Here is a 15,593-nt window from a genome sequence, read left to right on the forward strand (position 1 = left end):
TTTTTTATAATATACTAGTATCAACACATAATAAAATAATGGTAATGAAATGTTGGCATTACATATTTCAATTTAATACCCCTTAATGAAAATCTCACCTTAAGGGTATGGTACATAAATTGGATATGTGAAAATTTGAGCATATAGCATGATCTGTAAGGACGGGTTGTTTCATAGAATTTGAAGAAATCATCAAATTTCAAAGTTAATTTTCAAGTTCTGTGCTATTCAAGTTCTGTTATTATTTCACTGCTGTGAAGCAACTGTCCTTTCACAGGACTAGAAAATGAACTTTGAAATTTGATGAATTATTAAAATTCTGTGAAACAACCCGTCCTAAGAGTTGAAGTCAGATATATTTGCTAAGGTTTGGAACATTAAAAAAATAAATTAATGCACATTGTTATTGAGATTTTTATTTTTCATATACACTCTATTAGGATATAATTTTTATCTTATTTAGCTAATTTAAGTCAATACACGGATTCCATAACTTAATAGTAATATATGTTTGGAAATCTAAGACCATATTTGTATCAAATACTCTAATGGTAATGGTAAGGCAAGCTGACCAACCCACAGTGTTTTAATTTGAACAACTACTTACATTATATAAATATTTTATGAATTGAGGAAAAGATTTGCCCTTTGCAGAAAGCCTTCAAAAATATTTTGTCTTCAAGAGAATTCATAAATTTTTAATAAATTTATAGTTTTTTGGTTCATATATACAATATAATAAAGAAAAAATTAAATTATAAATTACGGTGATGAAAAAATGATCACTTCACTATTCAACAATAAATTGCACACAATTTCAAACAAAAATCACAAATCAAATTTAAGTATTAAATAAACTTATTATCTCCTTGATCTAAACTAATATTCCATACTGCAAGTATGGTTGCTTTTATCAAACAGCTAATTTAGTATCCGTGGGAGCGATGCAGTGGGGCGAGATCCACAATCAAAACTTCATTTGTGTAAAACGTGACCATTATAATTAAGAAAATAAAACATCTATGTACTGGGTATTAGCGCCAAAATAAATTAAGGTTTTACGAAAAATATAGTAAACAACAGCATACTCTTTTTTCTCGTTACAGTTCTGAACAAAAAATAAAACAATAAACTCTCTTTTTTATATTAGAATGAAAAAAATAAACATCAACTATGTATCGTTTTCTCCTATTTTAGCTGACTTGGGAATAAAAAAATATATTACTTTTCTCATTTCTATTTAATTTAGAACGTTGACAAAAAGACTAGCGGTCAGTTCTCAGCTTTTGACTAAATTTCATACATCAACACAGAAAGATTATAGCAAAATAGTCTCAAACATGTTTTTTTTTTTCTAATAGTTATTAGTGTTAAAATGTTAAAACAAAAACATAAAAAGTATGAATATAATAATTGTTCCTTATTAATAAACATTTGCTATCACAAGTCATTGGTGATTCAACAAACCCCGCTGATCACAACAAATGTTTCTGTTAGCTTAGCCACAACTAGAGCAACCCACAATCCAACCACTTCATTCATCCATCCAATCAATCAATCAATCAATCAATCAATCAATCCATTCATTCAAACAAACAGTAATATTACCTTCAATGCATAGCTTGCATTTCCGACTGCCTTTATTACATAATTACCTAACATTGTGAGAGATAGATTCGAGAACAACAAACTCACCTCGGCAGGGGCAGTCATGAGAACAAATAAAAGTCTCTCTTTAAATTTAAATTAAAAATAAACTCTTGTGTGGGTTAAATTGTTGTGAAACAAGGCGAGGCGAATACCTGAATGAATATACCACAAAATGGTAAAAACATAAATAGAAACAAACGATAACTAAATTTATAGGAATCAGAAGTTGAATAATAATTACATATTATTATTATTATTGAGAATATTTACTTAAAAAATCACATAAAAGTTTTACTACACTTCTAATTAACTTGTGTTGTTATTACAATGTTCTTATCACTACTAATTAATTAAATTCAAATCAATCAAAATGATTGCACTAAAAAACAAAGCACTTGACGTAATTTGAGTAAACATTATTATTTGTGTAGCAGATGCGGTAGAAGAGTGTTTTAGAAACCTACCAGACAGAGCTGTTGACAGACTGTTGATGTGGTGGCTGGGCTGTCCTAAGAGGTTCAATTAGAATGGTAAGGCTATGAAGCACGGTTAAGACTTGTTTTAAGTAATTAGTAGTTTGTGTTGGTGGTGTCAATGGTGTTCAGTTGAGGTGGAAGCCTTTCTCGTTGGTGGCGTCTAGCAACCTCTGGCGGAGGATCTCCTTGGAGGAGTACTCTGGTAACTTGAGGTAGTGCACGCACGTGTTCACTGACGGGTACGAGCCTTCTCCCGCATCCACCTGAAACCAAAGATACTCTTCAACAAATTGTCCATTAACACCTAGAGCAATTTTGGGAGATATTTATTCTCTCGGACATTAAACACCTGTAGAGTCTTTTTGGGGGATATTTCTCCCAGCCTAACTGCCAATCTAATCCTAATCTTAGGGCTAGCAGATTCTTCTATGGTAACCAGCTGCTAACCCTATACAAATCTCAAGTACGCCAAACAATTGAATTTAGGAGGGCAGTCCGTCTGATTGACAATCCATTGTTAACAGACCGATTGCCATCTCTAATGCACAGACGCAATGTGGGCGCTGGGTCTATTCTACAGGCATTTTAATGGAGCCTGCTCTAAGGAGCTAGCAGCATTGATCCCTGGTGCACCAGTACACGTGCGTGAAACTCGACGTACATGAGGGGAACACCCGTTCACAGTTGATGTTAGCTTCATGAGAACGGGCTGCTTCTTCAACTCGTTTTTGTGTAAGATGGCCTGTATTTTGAATGAGTTACCGGCGTCTGTTTTTCCTCCGTCATATAATCCGGGCCTCTTCAAGACCCGCATGAATAAATCCATCCCTACAGTCCCTATCTTAACCCACAGCACAACACTGCCCAACCGGGTGGTGACATAGCTCCCCTGCCTTTCATTGTTAGTCAGGGGCGCTCTTCACAAAAAAAAGCCTGATACGGACTCATAAAATTCACGCTATCTTATTCTGTATTGCCGTTAGATGTATGATTTAAACAGTGTTAGAAAGCGAGAACGCCTCGCTTTCAGTTTGCATACAAGTCATTACATACCATAGACAGTCCCAAAAATTTTTAATAATTCTATGAATAGCACATAATTTTGGAAAAACAATAATAATAAACAAAGTGTTATTTTTATGGCAGGTAGTATAGATTAAGTATTCATTAAGGGTACAGTATATCATTATCCAAGTTCGGGGAATTAATTTTCTTTTTGAATTGTTTGTTTCCCTGTAATGTCTTATTTGTGGTAATAATTATCAGGTGACATGTTTAGTGTGTGTGTGAGTGTGTTTGTAGATGTGAGAAGTGGTGATCCATAAAGAGGCGATACATTGTATGCACATTGATATGATATAACGATAGGCTTTGAAGGTTCATTGGAGACAATAAATGTGATAAGCGCGTACCTTTCTGACGACAGTGAGCCGGGGATGTAGGTTGGCCAGGCCGCCGGGCGGGAGACTGGAGCAGCCCGTTGCAAACTGCAGGAAAGCCTTCCTCTCGTTGGGATCCATCTCAACCAGGACGTCTACGAGTCGCAGGAAACCCGCACTGAAAAAAAAAGGTTGATAATCTCATAATAAATTATAACTAGAAGCAACTTCATACTCGTTTACATACATTGAGTGAACAACATTTAGATGATTCCATATTTCTATATTAAATCGTTAACAGTAAAAAGTTAAATTCTCCAACCAAATTGAAAACAGTGTTCTTGCTACATAAGATGTTCAACCTCCAATAATATGCTTTCAGAGGTTGACATTTTCAAATGCAATTACATAAAATAAAACGCAACATTACTGTGTTCTCACATTTAAAAAAAAAAAAATCATTCTCAAAATACTATGGAGAGGATAGAGATATTATAAATAAAAGTATGTATGAACCAACAAATAAACTCTCTTTTGGCAGCACGTCAAATTGGCAACTGGGACTGACAGGAATTGTTTGGCGTGGGTCTCTCCAGTCTAACCATTACTCCGAGCACTTCTGGACGTAACACTTTGAGTATACGTAATATGTACATATATTAAAACTCATGAGCTCTGTTGCGAGGCAATGCGAGCGCATCGTATATCATAGCTTGCTTGATTCATTTAACAAGCATAATAGAGACCATTCATGAATCAAACACAATAAAAGAGTATGATTCAGAAATAATTTTCTGTTGTATACTCAATAATATTATTATTCAATTTATAAATATAGTTTATTTATAAACAAGTTCTGCTATGTAATTATTATTAGGTGTCGCAGCTATTTCGCCCTATGAAGGCATTATCAAACTGTGACACAATTTAACACATTTAAATAAATTAATAGCAGCCACATCATTATTAAATAATTAAGATAACATTTATGTGGAGAAAACATACCAAAATACCCCCACAGAATATGAAATCTATTGTCACAATTATTTTATTAGTAAATGTGTAATAAATCATTTTAAATTGGGAGGGGGTAAAATAGAATCATATAAATAAGTCATCTAAACGTGGTTAAAATCACAGTTTGAAAATGGCCTTGAACGCCAAAACAGCTGTAACAATAACAAAAATCAAAAAATACTTGCAGAACTTAATAATTATATTATGAAATATGATTTTAATTAGATTTAAAAAAAAAATTAAATGGAGTTCTACGAATTAAACACAAAGACAATAAATAGAATTAAATCTTGGTAAATAAAAAGTTCTTGACTCCATAAAAAGTAAAATCAACAAATAAGAAATTTTAAAAAATATATCTAACAATTACATAAGTATCTTATTACATTTCTAAGCCATCAAAGACCGAGTTAACATCCGCTTTAATATGTTTTACGTGCGAGCTTAAAAAGCGGTAAAATCATACGTAGGTTACCTAATTAGTATTATTTTTTTTGATTTCTCTATTTTATCAACGTAAAATAAAGAATTTATTACATACAAATGTATGAAATAAAACCAAGGTGCACAACTCACACCGCTAGGAGGTGCTAATATGGCATGTTGCCATCAAAATGTATGGGAAATGTCAGAAGTTGGAGGTATCATTAATATTATAGGGGATTTGGTGAAATGCACTGCCAGCAATTTCGCATTTGGTCTAGATATACTTGGTCGATGGTACTAATGATAAAAAGTGAGTACCTTTCTTTAGTGTAGCCCAGCTTGGGCTCCGTGTAGCTGAGCAGATCCTCGCGGGTCCATGCAGGCGCCTGCTGGCCGCACAGCATCAGGCGCAGCTCCTCGGGGCTGAAGGCGCGCAGGCGGCGCTGCGGGAACACGGCCGCGAAGCCCCGCCCGAATGCCTCCAGCTGGCGCGACACTCCTCCGCACAGCGCCCACTCACGCGTCAACTCAACGTACTGCCGGAGGTTGGACACTGACACCTGAGGGAATTTAAAAATATCATTTCGGATTATTTGATTTCATGACCAAATGGAACAGTTACAAAACAGAACAAAAGTGAAAGTGAAGAATAAGAATAAACAAACATCAAACCTAAGGTAACCTAAACTAACCTAACCCATCCTTTTATCATGTTCTGTTTTGTGACCGTTATGTTTAGTCTGGTTACATTACATTACAAAATATTAAAAAATAGGTGAATACCACACCGGAGTCCCAACTGCTCCCAACTGTCTGGAGCCAGTGGGGTTAGTGCTTCTCGTAATGGGGTATATTGTGAGGCCGAATGTAGAGGTGAGGGGAAAGAGATGGGAAAGAGGAAGGTGGGGATTCAGATCTGTCTATTCAGACTGGTCACCAAACACGGCTAAAACCATTTCAAGCAACATTCCAACTCTGAATGGTGGTCTTTCAGCAGGACTATACGGAAAGTATCTGCCACGTCATTCTTATTGATTGTTTCAATCAACAACTATGTATGTACTAAATTGATAAAAAAAACCTCCCCTAACTTAGCTGTTTTGTTGGCGTAAGTTAAACAAGGGACCATTGGACACGGCAAAGTTGTGTAATTGAGCGTGCTTTAGGCCAAATAAAAGTACCGTAAAACAATTTACCAACAACAAAAATAAATTTAAAAAAAAAAGAAAATATATTTAAATATCCAATGAAAATATCAAAAAAATATTCATCTCAAATCATTTGATACACAATCAAAAATGGTTAATTAGGCACTGTTATTTATTATTTCTACTTATATCATTGTTATGTAGGTATCTAGAAAATTAAATGTTTACTGTTATGACAGTCTACAGTCTAACCTACATTGCATAGAAATTAATCAAGTTTAACTGTTCTTATGATCTGTTGACATTGTTATAATTGCACACTCATTTTTTGTGTAAAAAAATGTTTGTGTTTATTCAAAAAAATGTAATTTACGATAACATACCTCAATATTGTCGCCATCTTCGCACAGAGGAACCTGGGTGTACTGGTGGACCTTGGAGGCCGGAGCATAGGTCATGGTGAGGGCCAGGTCCTCAATGAGGGCCCCTTGTAGCCGCAGGGTGGACAGCTTCTCCGTCTTCTCCTCCTCAGACAGGGCAGGGTCGGCCTGGATGACTTCGCTCTCTACGCAGACGGCCTCAAGCTCCTGGAGGAACCTGATGATAAGAGAAAACTGTTGTAGCTAGACCGCAAACAAGCATGTCTCTTGCCATGTGTAGAAAGGGCGTGATTTATTACTAGTTCGCCAGTGGTAGGTTGCCAAGCTCCAGTGGAGACGATTAAAAAAAACTGTTATAGCTAGACTGCAAGCAAAAGATACTCAGACAAATGTCTCTTGCCTATCGCAGAAAGAGCATGATTTATTAGTAGTTCGCCAGCGTTCGTAAGTAGCTTGGGAAACTCCACTAGGTACCTGATGATGAAAGAAAACTGTCATAGGTAGATCACAAAAAAAGGAGGTGCGCAGACGCAAATCTCGTGCCATTTACAGATAGGGCCTGATTAATTAGTAGTTCGCTAGAGTTCGTTGCCATAGATTTGGTGCGTTTTGGCAGGTCAACTTGAAAATGATTTCAACTACCTAGGAAAAACTTTTGAAAGTGAAACTTCTTTACGCGCGTCATGCATTTTCGAGGACCGGAGTAAAACCGACTCATGACCGTCACGAAAAACCGTGATCATTTCGCTATAGGAGCCTAGCTAATATTATATACCTAGTTTAGGTCACTCTCCAAACTCAGCTTCGTGGTCTAGAGGCAGAGCGCCCGACTGTCGTCGTGAAGAACCGAGGTTCGATCCCCGCTTTAACTAATTTTTTTTTTATTTTTGTGATTTTTTTAATACGAGGAAAAGTGATAAAATGCTCTCGTGCTGCGACTTTTAGATATTTTGACTATATGATATTTTGGTGGAAATATAGCTTACAAATCGAGCCGGTAGAGTCGCTCGGTATTTTGATTAATGATTTTTATTTTGAATCATTAAAATTACTAATCAAGGCCGATAACGCAACTAATTACCCTCGCAGACGTGCGTGGCAAGTTTTTTTAGTAAAAAACACAGCCGTAAGTGAGTTTTTCAAAATTTAGAAATGTTTTTCAAATTCAGACTCCATACGGGTATGAGACTGTTAAAACACGATAGATCTTTTCCAAAACGGACAAATATACGGAAATATTTTGAAAAACGACAGATATTACTTCACACTGCCGATATATCTTCGATTCGACCCTATATAAAGCGTTAACGAGACGTTATGTGATATTATTAATTTGCCGTGTTTGAAAACGAAAATTTGCGCTGTCAAAAAAAAGTCAATTGAGGAGTACACGTTGTATACGCGGTTCTCGTCGTGCAAGGTACTTCTCCTCGCGGTCTAGAGGCAGAGCGTTCGACACTCGTTATGCAGGACCCGGGTTCGAATCCCATATTTTTATAACTTTTAATTTTTTTTTTATCACATGCTACTTATAAATATGTCAATAGGCAGAAAAAAAGAGAGAATGAAATGAAAAGAGAGAGAGAAGAATACTAAAAGTTTCACTTTCGTCGTGCGTAGGCTTGCCACACACTGTATTTTTTTTTTTCATATTTATATTTATACTGGTGTGTTAGAAGGTGATTTAATATTGTATGAAAAGTTGGAAAGATGGACTGGAATTCTTTATTGTACATATATATCATATCCATACGCTCTCTGATAGGTCCAGTAAAACATCATTCTCTTTTCCATAAACAATGTATTTTGCAGAAAAGAGAAGTTACAAGGGAGCTGTCGGCGGCAGGACCATATCTTTTGAAAATGTTCCAAAAATTTGATTTGAGGAGATTAGATTATGTTTTTGCGTGGGGTGGCTGCATAAAATATACATGCGTATCGATTCAATTAGTGACTTACTTGTGTCGAATGGGGTCTATATCTTCAAGGTCCTGTGTGGTGAGCGCGTGCCTGTGCCAGGGGGTGCGCTGGGTAGCAGGGGGGGTGCGAGGGGCGCAGGTGCAGCCTCCTGGACTGCCCCCCTCAGCCCCTCCCCCACACATCACCTTGAGGAAGGGGCGGGAGAGAGGCAGGTCTACAAGCCGCCCATCTTGCAGCACCTGACAATTAAATTACATTCAAATGAGTGAAATCTACCCATTCATACATTCCATTGCGATAAATAAAATAGAACCCCGTTCATTTGAATTCCATGGGACATAAAAATCAAATTTCGAATCGACAAATTCACACACAATTCAAAATTTTATGAAATAAAATTATAAAAATCGCCGAAAATCAAATTCTTCGGCCGCTCCTTCAAATTTGGGGAAGGTAAATTTGTAATAATACGACTTATTCCCATATAAAAGCATTTGTTGCGGTTGGTCGTTCAAGTTCAGTTATTCGAAATAAATTCATAAAACACGATTGCTGTCGCAGTCGACCTTTTAAAAGTAAATTCGTTAAAATATAATATATTTTTCTTGTAAATTGAAATTTCGTGGCCGATATCACGGCTGACCTTTCAAATTCAGATATTTGATGAAAATTCATAAAAATCCGACATATAATCGAATTTTCTCAGCCGATTATGTTCAGGCCGGCCCTTAATACTCGAATATTCAAAATAAATTTGAAAAATAAGACATTCCGGTGTAAATTACATTCAGATTTAAATAACAACAATACGAATTAGGACGATGTATAACCATGTCAAAATATTTTATGGAGTTTTACCGCCACGGCTGTCAGATTCAGATTTACAAAATTATATTTATTTTCTCAAAAATCGAATTTACTCAAATTACACAAATAAATTTATGTTTTTAACTAGAAATGTTAACTGTATTTTGTGTTCCTTATCGATGCCTGGAATCCATTATGAGAGAGAGCTTGCTCTTTCGCCCTTTTCATTTACGTTTCGCACGTGTTTATTCCCTATTTTTGCCCCTTTTCTTCACTTGCCACACTTTCTCTCCCTACTGGCAACACTGTAGTGACGCGCATTTCATGTAATATGTTTATCTTCGTAATATGTTTATCATCGTAATACGTTTATCATCAACTGATGGTGTGTTTGAAAAAGAAATTATACCTTGGCCACAAAGACTCCCAGGAACCAGAAGTACTTGCTGACTTGATCGCAGATGGCAGATTCCTGAGGAATGGGGGCAGGGAACAGTCCGTTGGCTCGCACAACATAGTAGCCTGCGGGCTTCAGTCCTGTTAACACAAATCCTACGTTAAAACACCATTTTATACAAAACACATATATATGAAGCATTGGATGTTCACATTGTTGAGTTAAATAGCTCTCCAGCAAATAAGGTGCAAATGCAACAATCCATTGACAGCAGATTTTTTAAATTTTAATATTAATCAAAGAAGCTTCTGTTTTACTTTGCCATTGTTTTCATCCATTGTCACTATACATAAGATTAAAAGGCAGACAAGTGAAAAATCACAGATAGTAAATAATTTTCTGTTAAAAATATTATATTATAGGTAGGTACTTTATTGCTTGTCTGAATTCTCCAAACAAAGACTTTGAAAATGACAGTTAAATTCAAAGCAAATCTGTTCATTGAATCGGAGTTACAGATACGAATATAATGAAAGATAACGAAATTAGTATTTTTAATAAGTTCACTTTTTTCAGTTCAGTTCAGTTTGTTCAGTAATGTATAAATTCAAAAAAAATAATTATTTACAAGATTTAACAAACTGAGTCACCTGCCCTGGCTTATTATATTGTCAAATTCATTTTCCTTGATAACTTTCAACTGAAGTTATCTGTGGTAAATCAATTATGTAGTTATTTAATATGGATTGCAAATGTGCAGAAGCTTCCTTCATTTTGATAATGGCCTCCAGGCACTAACACTTAATATTATTAATTACCTTCTCCCAGATCGTAAGAGTGGTGGTCTTCAGCGGGGCCGGGCTCGTCTTGGCACAGCCACATGCCGAGGTCTCTCCGCTGCAGCTCCCCGCCCACCAGCGCGTAGAACTCTAGTGTGGGGCCGAGCCCGGTGCCCTCCTCGCCGGCAAACTCCACCTCCAAAACGGACTTGCGGCCACTGTGAACCTTCATCACCTGCCAGGGGAAAGAGAGGTGTTATTGAGTGGGTCTGTGCCATCTCCAACGTGGAAGGAAAATCAGAAGAAATGGAAAGGTTAAATAGAAGTTGTGTTAACCAGACAATTATTTTTCCCAGTATGTGACAATTTTTACGACCGTGCTCGGCGCTTGCACACAAGTGCGTGCTCTAATACTGTAGCAGTTATTTCAAGCCCGCTACAGAGTCTTAGCAACATTCAGTGCCCATCTCTGATTTACAGCTGCTAGCTATGGCAACTCCGCAACTATGGCAACTCCGCGACAATGAGGGACGGGCTCGCGGTCAAGACGAGCAGCTCGACGATTCAGTATTCAATAGGCTGCGCTTCCGGCACGTTGGTGAACAGAGAGGAGACACGAACCACGCCATGAGCCGACACCATTTACGAACGATGATGATGCCGCAGTTTAGTATTTTGCCTTTGGTCATCCATCGTTCTGCATAAAAATATTAGCTTTGCCTACGGCATCGCTTGGCGCCCATTATTACCAATCACCAGGTTAGTTAAATATAAAATGTCACCATCCATTTGTCGCTCACTATGCAATTTTTAAATTTCCAATCGTGCATTCAACCTTCGGCTGATGCACACGCCTGAGATATTTGTCATTAATTAAAAGAGTTCTCATGTTATTTAAAAGATGTAGAAATAAATGTTGTATTTTGGAATTCATTTTCTCCTCTCTTTTATTTACTACACTTATGTTACAACCTTTCCTGAGGTAATCATGCCCTTCACCTTTATAATCTCGTTTCAATACCGCCCAACGTGGCAATAACCTTCGTTTCAATACCATCCACAAAGGAATTTTTTTCGCATGCGACTTTAACCTTTATGCTTTGAAAACTGTACAGAGGACAAAATCAAAATCGCTTGTGCAAATGTCACTCTAGATTCTACTGTTTATTTCACAAGCGTAGCCTCGATAACAGCTTATGAAATAATTTTTTTACGTATGTCAAAATTCATTTATTTAGACAAATTATTTTGTAAGCTGTCATAGAGGCTACATTCACGAAAAAAAAAAGTAAAATCTACAGAAACATTAGTGTAAGCGATCCCGATTTTGTCCTCTACACAGTTTTCAAAGCATAAAGGTTAAAATCGACACTAAAACAATTACATCGTGGAATGTATTAGAGACCAACACATGCGCGAGCGCCGAGAACGGTAGCAAAACTTTGCGCGCATATGTGCTTGAAACACAGTCTACTGGTTGAATTTTTATGAAATTGAAATGGGATGGCGATATACAATGACAGGTAAGAAAGGTACCAAGAAGTATTAATTAGTGGCTACATTGGTTTCCATTCAAATCTACATGGAAGGTATTTCTAGTAAGTACTATCAATTCAAAGGATGCCAAAGAATTAGAAAACTAGGAACTACATTTTTGAAAGAATAAACCATTATCTAATTATAAACATAATGAAGAAAAGTTGTTGTTTTTCAATGTTAACAAATACATAACAGAAATTGATGTGATTAGAAATTTTTACTTGTTTCTATACCCCTAATATCTTAACATATGAAAAAACAAGCAGGATAATTTTAAACAGCAAAAAAAACATCATTGATTAAGATATTTTGTACCACTAACGCAAGTTATACGATGAAATAATTGTTATTTTATTTGTTTGGTAGTTTAACATAAATGGTGGTTTACCTGCTGCGCCCAGTCGAGGAGGTTGGGCCCGCGGGGCACACGGACCCTCTCGTGCTTCAGTCTGCCCACTCGGAACTCCTGGGCCTCCAAGTCGGCGCGTCTTGGAGATAAAGCGGAGGGACCCCTGCAGTCATATAAAATGCTCAGATACACCAACAATAACCATAAGAGTTCCAACTGCTCCCTGCTAACTGAAGACAGTGAGACTATGGCATCCCCAATTATTGGGGTATGTTGTGAGGCTGAAGATAGTTGGAAAGCTTATGAGGAAGAGGAAGGCGGAGAAGTATCTAACTATTCGGATCTGGTCACCAAACACAGCTAAAGTCACTTTAAGCAACATTATGATTCTGATTGTTGGTCTTTCACCAGGGCGATACTGAGAGTAGGCATCTACCATTTGAATACAGAGACAAACTAATTAGGAAGATGTAAAGTAAGGAATCAATACATTTTATAAAGAAGTTAATATTGTCAAACAAAAAAACACAATATTTTGTTTGACCCAATGAAGTTACATTTTCAAATTCAATTTTTTTTTTTTTGTACATTTGTAAATAATAATAGTTTTTCACTTGTATTAAAAATACAAAAATGCAAAGGAGGTACATAGTTGGTAGAAGGGGCGTGCCGAGACATTTTATTTCAATTTTCGAACATAAGTCATAGCGATATACATTTTTTTTTTTTTTTTTTTTACAGTAATACCGCACAAGAGTCCCAACTGCTCCCGTCTGGAGCCAGTGAGACTATGGCATCCCCAATTGGGGTATGTTGTGAGGCTGAGGGTATTGGGGAGGGGAGGGAGATGGGGAAGAGGAAGGTGGGGAAGTACCTGGCTATTCAGATCTGGTCACCAAACACGGCTAAAGCCATTTCAAGCAACGTTTCAATTCTGAATGGTGGTCTTACACCAGGGCGATACTGAGAGTATCTTCCACTCTGGAACGTGCCGCAAATATACTATATATTATTTTTAATTAATTAATTGTGAAATAACACAAATTAATCAAATAAAATTTATTTGCGCACGCCGGGTTCGAACCCGCGACCTTCGGATCTGTAGTCAAAAGCGTATACCACTAGACCACGCCGGCCGTCAGACCACGCCGGCCGTCAAATATAACTAACATAATATAACTCACCTTTGTCTATCAACAGCCTGATCCCGCTGTGCCTGCAGCCACACAATAGTTCTCGATACTCCGAAAGCTGTGCAGCCAAAGAATAGCTGACGAGTCTCAAACGGGAATAAGAATGGGCACCAATCCATCAATTGGGAGCACCTATAAAAAAACCATGCTATTAGAAAATCTTGTATTTCTACACCACTGTACTGTAATGTTATCAGATTGATGTTATCAGATTGATTGTGCTATGTTATGTTGTTATCAGATTGATTCTGCTATCTTATGTTGTTATTAGATTAATTGTGCTATCTTGTGATTTTATCAGATTGATTGTGGTATGTGAGTGATGTCATCAGATTGATTGTGCTATGTGTGATGGTATTGTATTTATTATGCTATCTTGTGTTGTTATCACGTGGATTGTGCTATCTTCTGATATTATCAGATTGATTGTGCTATCTTATGTTGTTATTAGATTGATTGTGCTTTCATGTATTGTTATCAGATTGGTTGAGCTAGCTTGTGATGTTGCCAGATTGATTGTACCATCTTGTGTTGTTATCAGAATGATTGTGCTATCTCGTGATGTTATTAGATTGATTGTGCTATCTTATGTTGTTATTAGATTGATTGTGCTTTCATGTATTGTTATCAGATTGGTTGAGCTAGCTTGTGATGTTGCCAGATTGATTGTACCATCTTGTGTTGTTATCAGAATGATTGTGCTATCTCGTGATGTTATTAGATTGATTGTGCTATCTTATGTTGTTATTAGATTGATTGTGCTTTCATGTATTGTTATCAGATTGGTTGAGCTAGCTTGTGATGTTGCCAGATTGATTGTACCATCTTGTGTTGTTATCAGAATGATTGTGCTATCTCGTGATGTTATTAGATTGATTGTGCTATCTTATGTTGTTATTAGATTGATTGTGCTTTCATGTATTGTTATCAGATTGGTTGAGCTAGCTTGTGATGTTGCCAGATTGATTGTACCATCTTGTGTTGTTATCAGAATGATTGTGCTATCTCGTGATGTTATTAGATTGATTGTGCTATCTTATGTTGTTATTAGATTGATTGTGCTTTCATGTATTGTTATCAGATTGGTTGAGCTAGCTTGTGATGTTGCCAGATTGATTGTACCATCTTGTGTTGTTATCAGAATGATTGTGCTATCTCGTGATGTTATTAGATTGATTGTGCTATCTTATGTTGTTATTAGATTGATTGTGCTTTCATGTATTGTTATCAGATTGGTTGAGCTAGCTTGTGATGTTGCCAGATTGATTGTACCATCTTGTGTTGTTATCAGAATGATTGTGCTATCTCGTGATGTTATTAGATTGATTGTGCTATCTTATGTTGTTATTAGATTGATTGTGCTTTCATGTATTGTTATCAGATTGGTTGAGCTAGCTTGTGATGTTGCCAGATTGATTGTACCATCTTGTGTTGTTATCAGAATGATTGTGCTATCTCGTGATGTTATTAGATTGATTGTGCTATCTTATGTTGTTATTAGATTGATTGTGCTTTCATGTATTGTTATCAGATTGGTTGAGCTAGCTTGTGATGTTGCCAGATTGATTGTACCATCTTGTGTTGTTATCAGAATGATTGTGCTATCTCGTGATGTTATTAGATTGATTGTGCTATCTTATGTTGTTATTAGATTGATTGTGCTTTCATGTATTGTTATCAGATTGGTTGAGCTAGCTTGTGATGTTGCCAGATTGATTGTACCATCTTGTGTTGTTATCAGAATGATTGTGCTATCTCGTGATGTTATTAGATTGATTGTGCTATCTTATGTTGTTATTAGATTGATTGTGCTTTCATGTATTGTTATCAGATTGGTTGAGCTAGCTTGTGATGTTGCCAGATTGATTGTACCATCTTGTGTTGTTATCAGAATGATTGTGCTATCTCGTGATGTTATTAGATTGATTGTGCTATCTTATGTTGTTATTAGATTGATTGTGCTTTCATGTATTGTTATCAGATTGGTTGAGCTAGCTTGTGATGTTGCCAGATTGATTGTACCATCTTGTGTTGTTATCAGAATGATTGTGCTATCTCGTGATGTTATTAGATTGATTGTGCTATCTTATGTTGTTATTAGATTGATTGTGCTTTCATGTATTGTTATCAGAT

General features: G+C 36.5%; 1 protein-coding gene across 7 annotated transcripts in view; it reads right to left on the reverse strand.

Annotated features, from left to right (window-relative positions):
* Window positions 1–400: 400 nt before the first annotated feature.
* Window positions 401–15,593, reverse strand: part of Ufd4 (ubiquitin fusion-degradation 4-like) — a 71,737-nt gene continuing 56,544 nt past the window's right edge. For 6 of the 7 annotated variants that reach the window (XM_089635890.1, XM_089635889.1, XM_089635887.1 and 3 more), the window contains 9 exons: window positions 13,452–13,592; window positions 12,307–12,430; window positions 10,419–10,614; window positions 9,613–9,740; window positions 8,436–8,635; window positions 6,480–6,693; window positions 5,267–5,508; window positions 3,539–3,683; window positions 401–2,389 (listed from right to left, as the gene is read on the reverse strand). In XM_089635890.1, the coding sequence (XP_089492016.1) occupies window positions 2,252–2,389; window positions 3,539–3,683; window positions 5,267–5,508; window positions 6,480–6,693; window positions 8,436–8,635; window positions 9,613–9,740; window positions 10,419–10,614; window positions 12,307–12,430; window positions 13,452–13,592 (1,528 nt within the window). In that variant the 3' untranslated portion in view covers window positions 401–2,251. The remainder of the gene's footprint in view (window positions 2,390–3,538; window positions 3,684–5,266; window positions 5,509–6,479; window positions 6,694–8,435; window positions 8,636–9,612; window positions 9,741–10,418; window positions 10,615–12,306; window positions 12,431–13,451; window positions 13,593–15,593) is intronic. The other variant, XM_089635886.1, reaches the window with a different exon arrangement.

Source organism: Hesperophylax consimilis, chromosome 9 (genome assembly GCF_061612785.1).
Source record: "Hesperophylax consimilis isolate HC1 chromosome 9, BYU_Hcon_1.0, whole genome shotgun sequence".
Classification (NCBI taxonomy): Eukaryota; Metazoa; Arthropoda; class Insecta; order Trichoptera; family Limnephilidae; genus Hesperophylax; species Hesperophylax consimilis.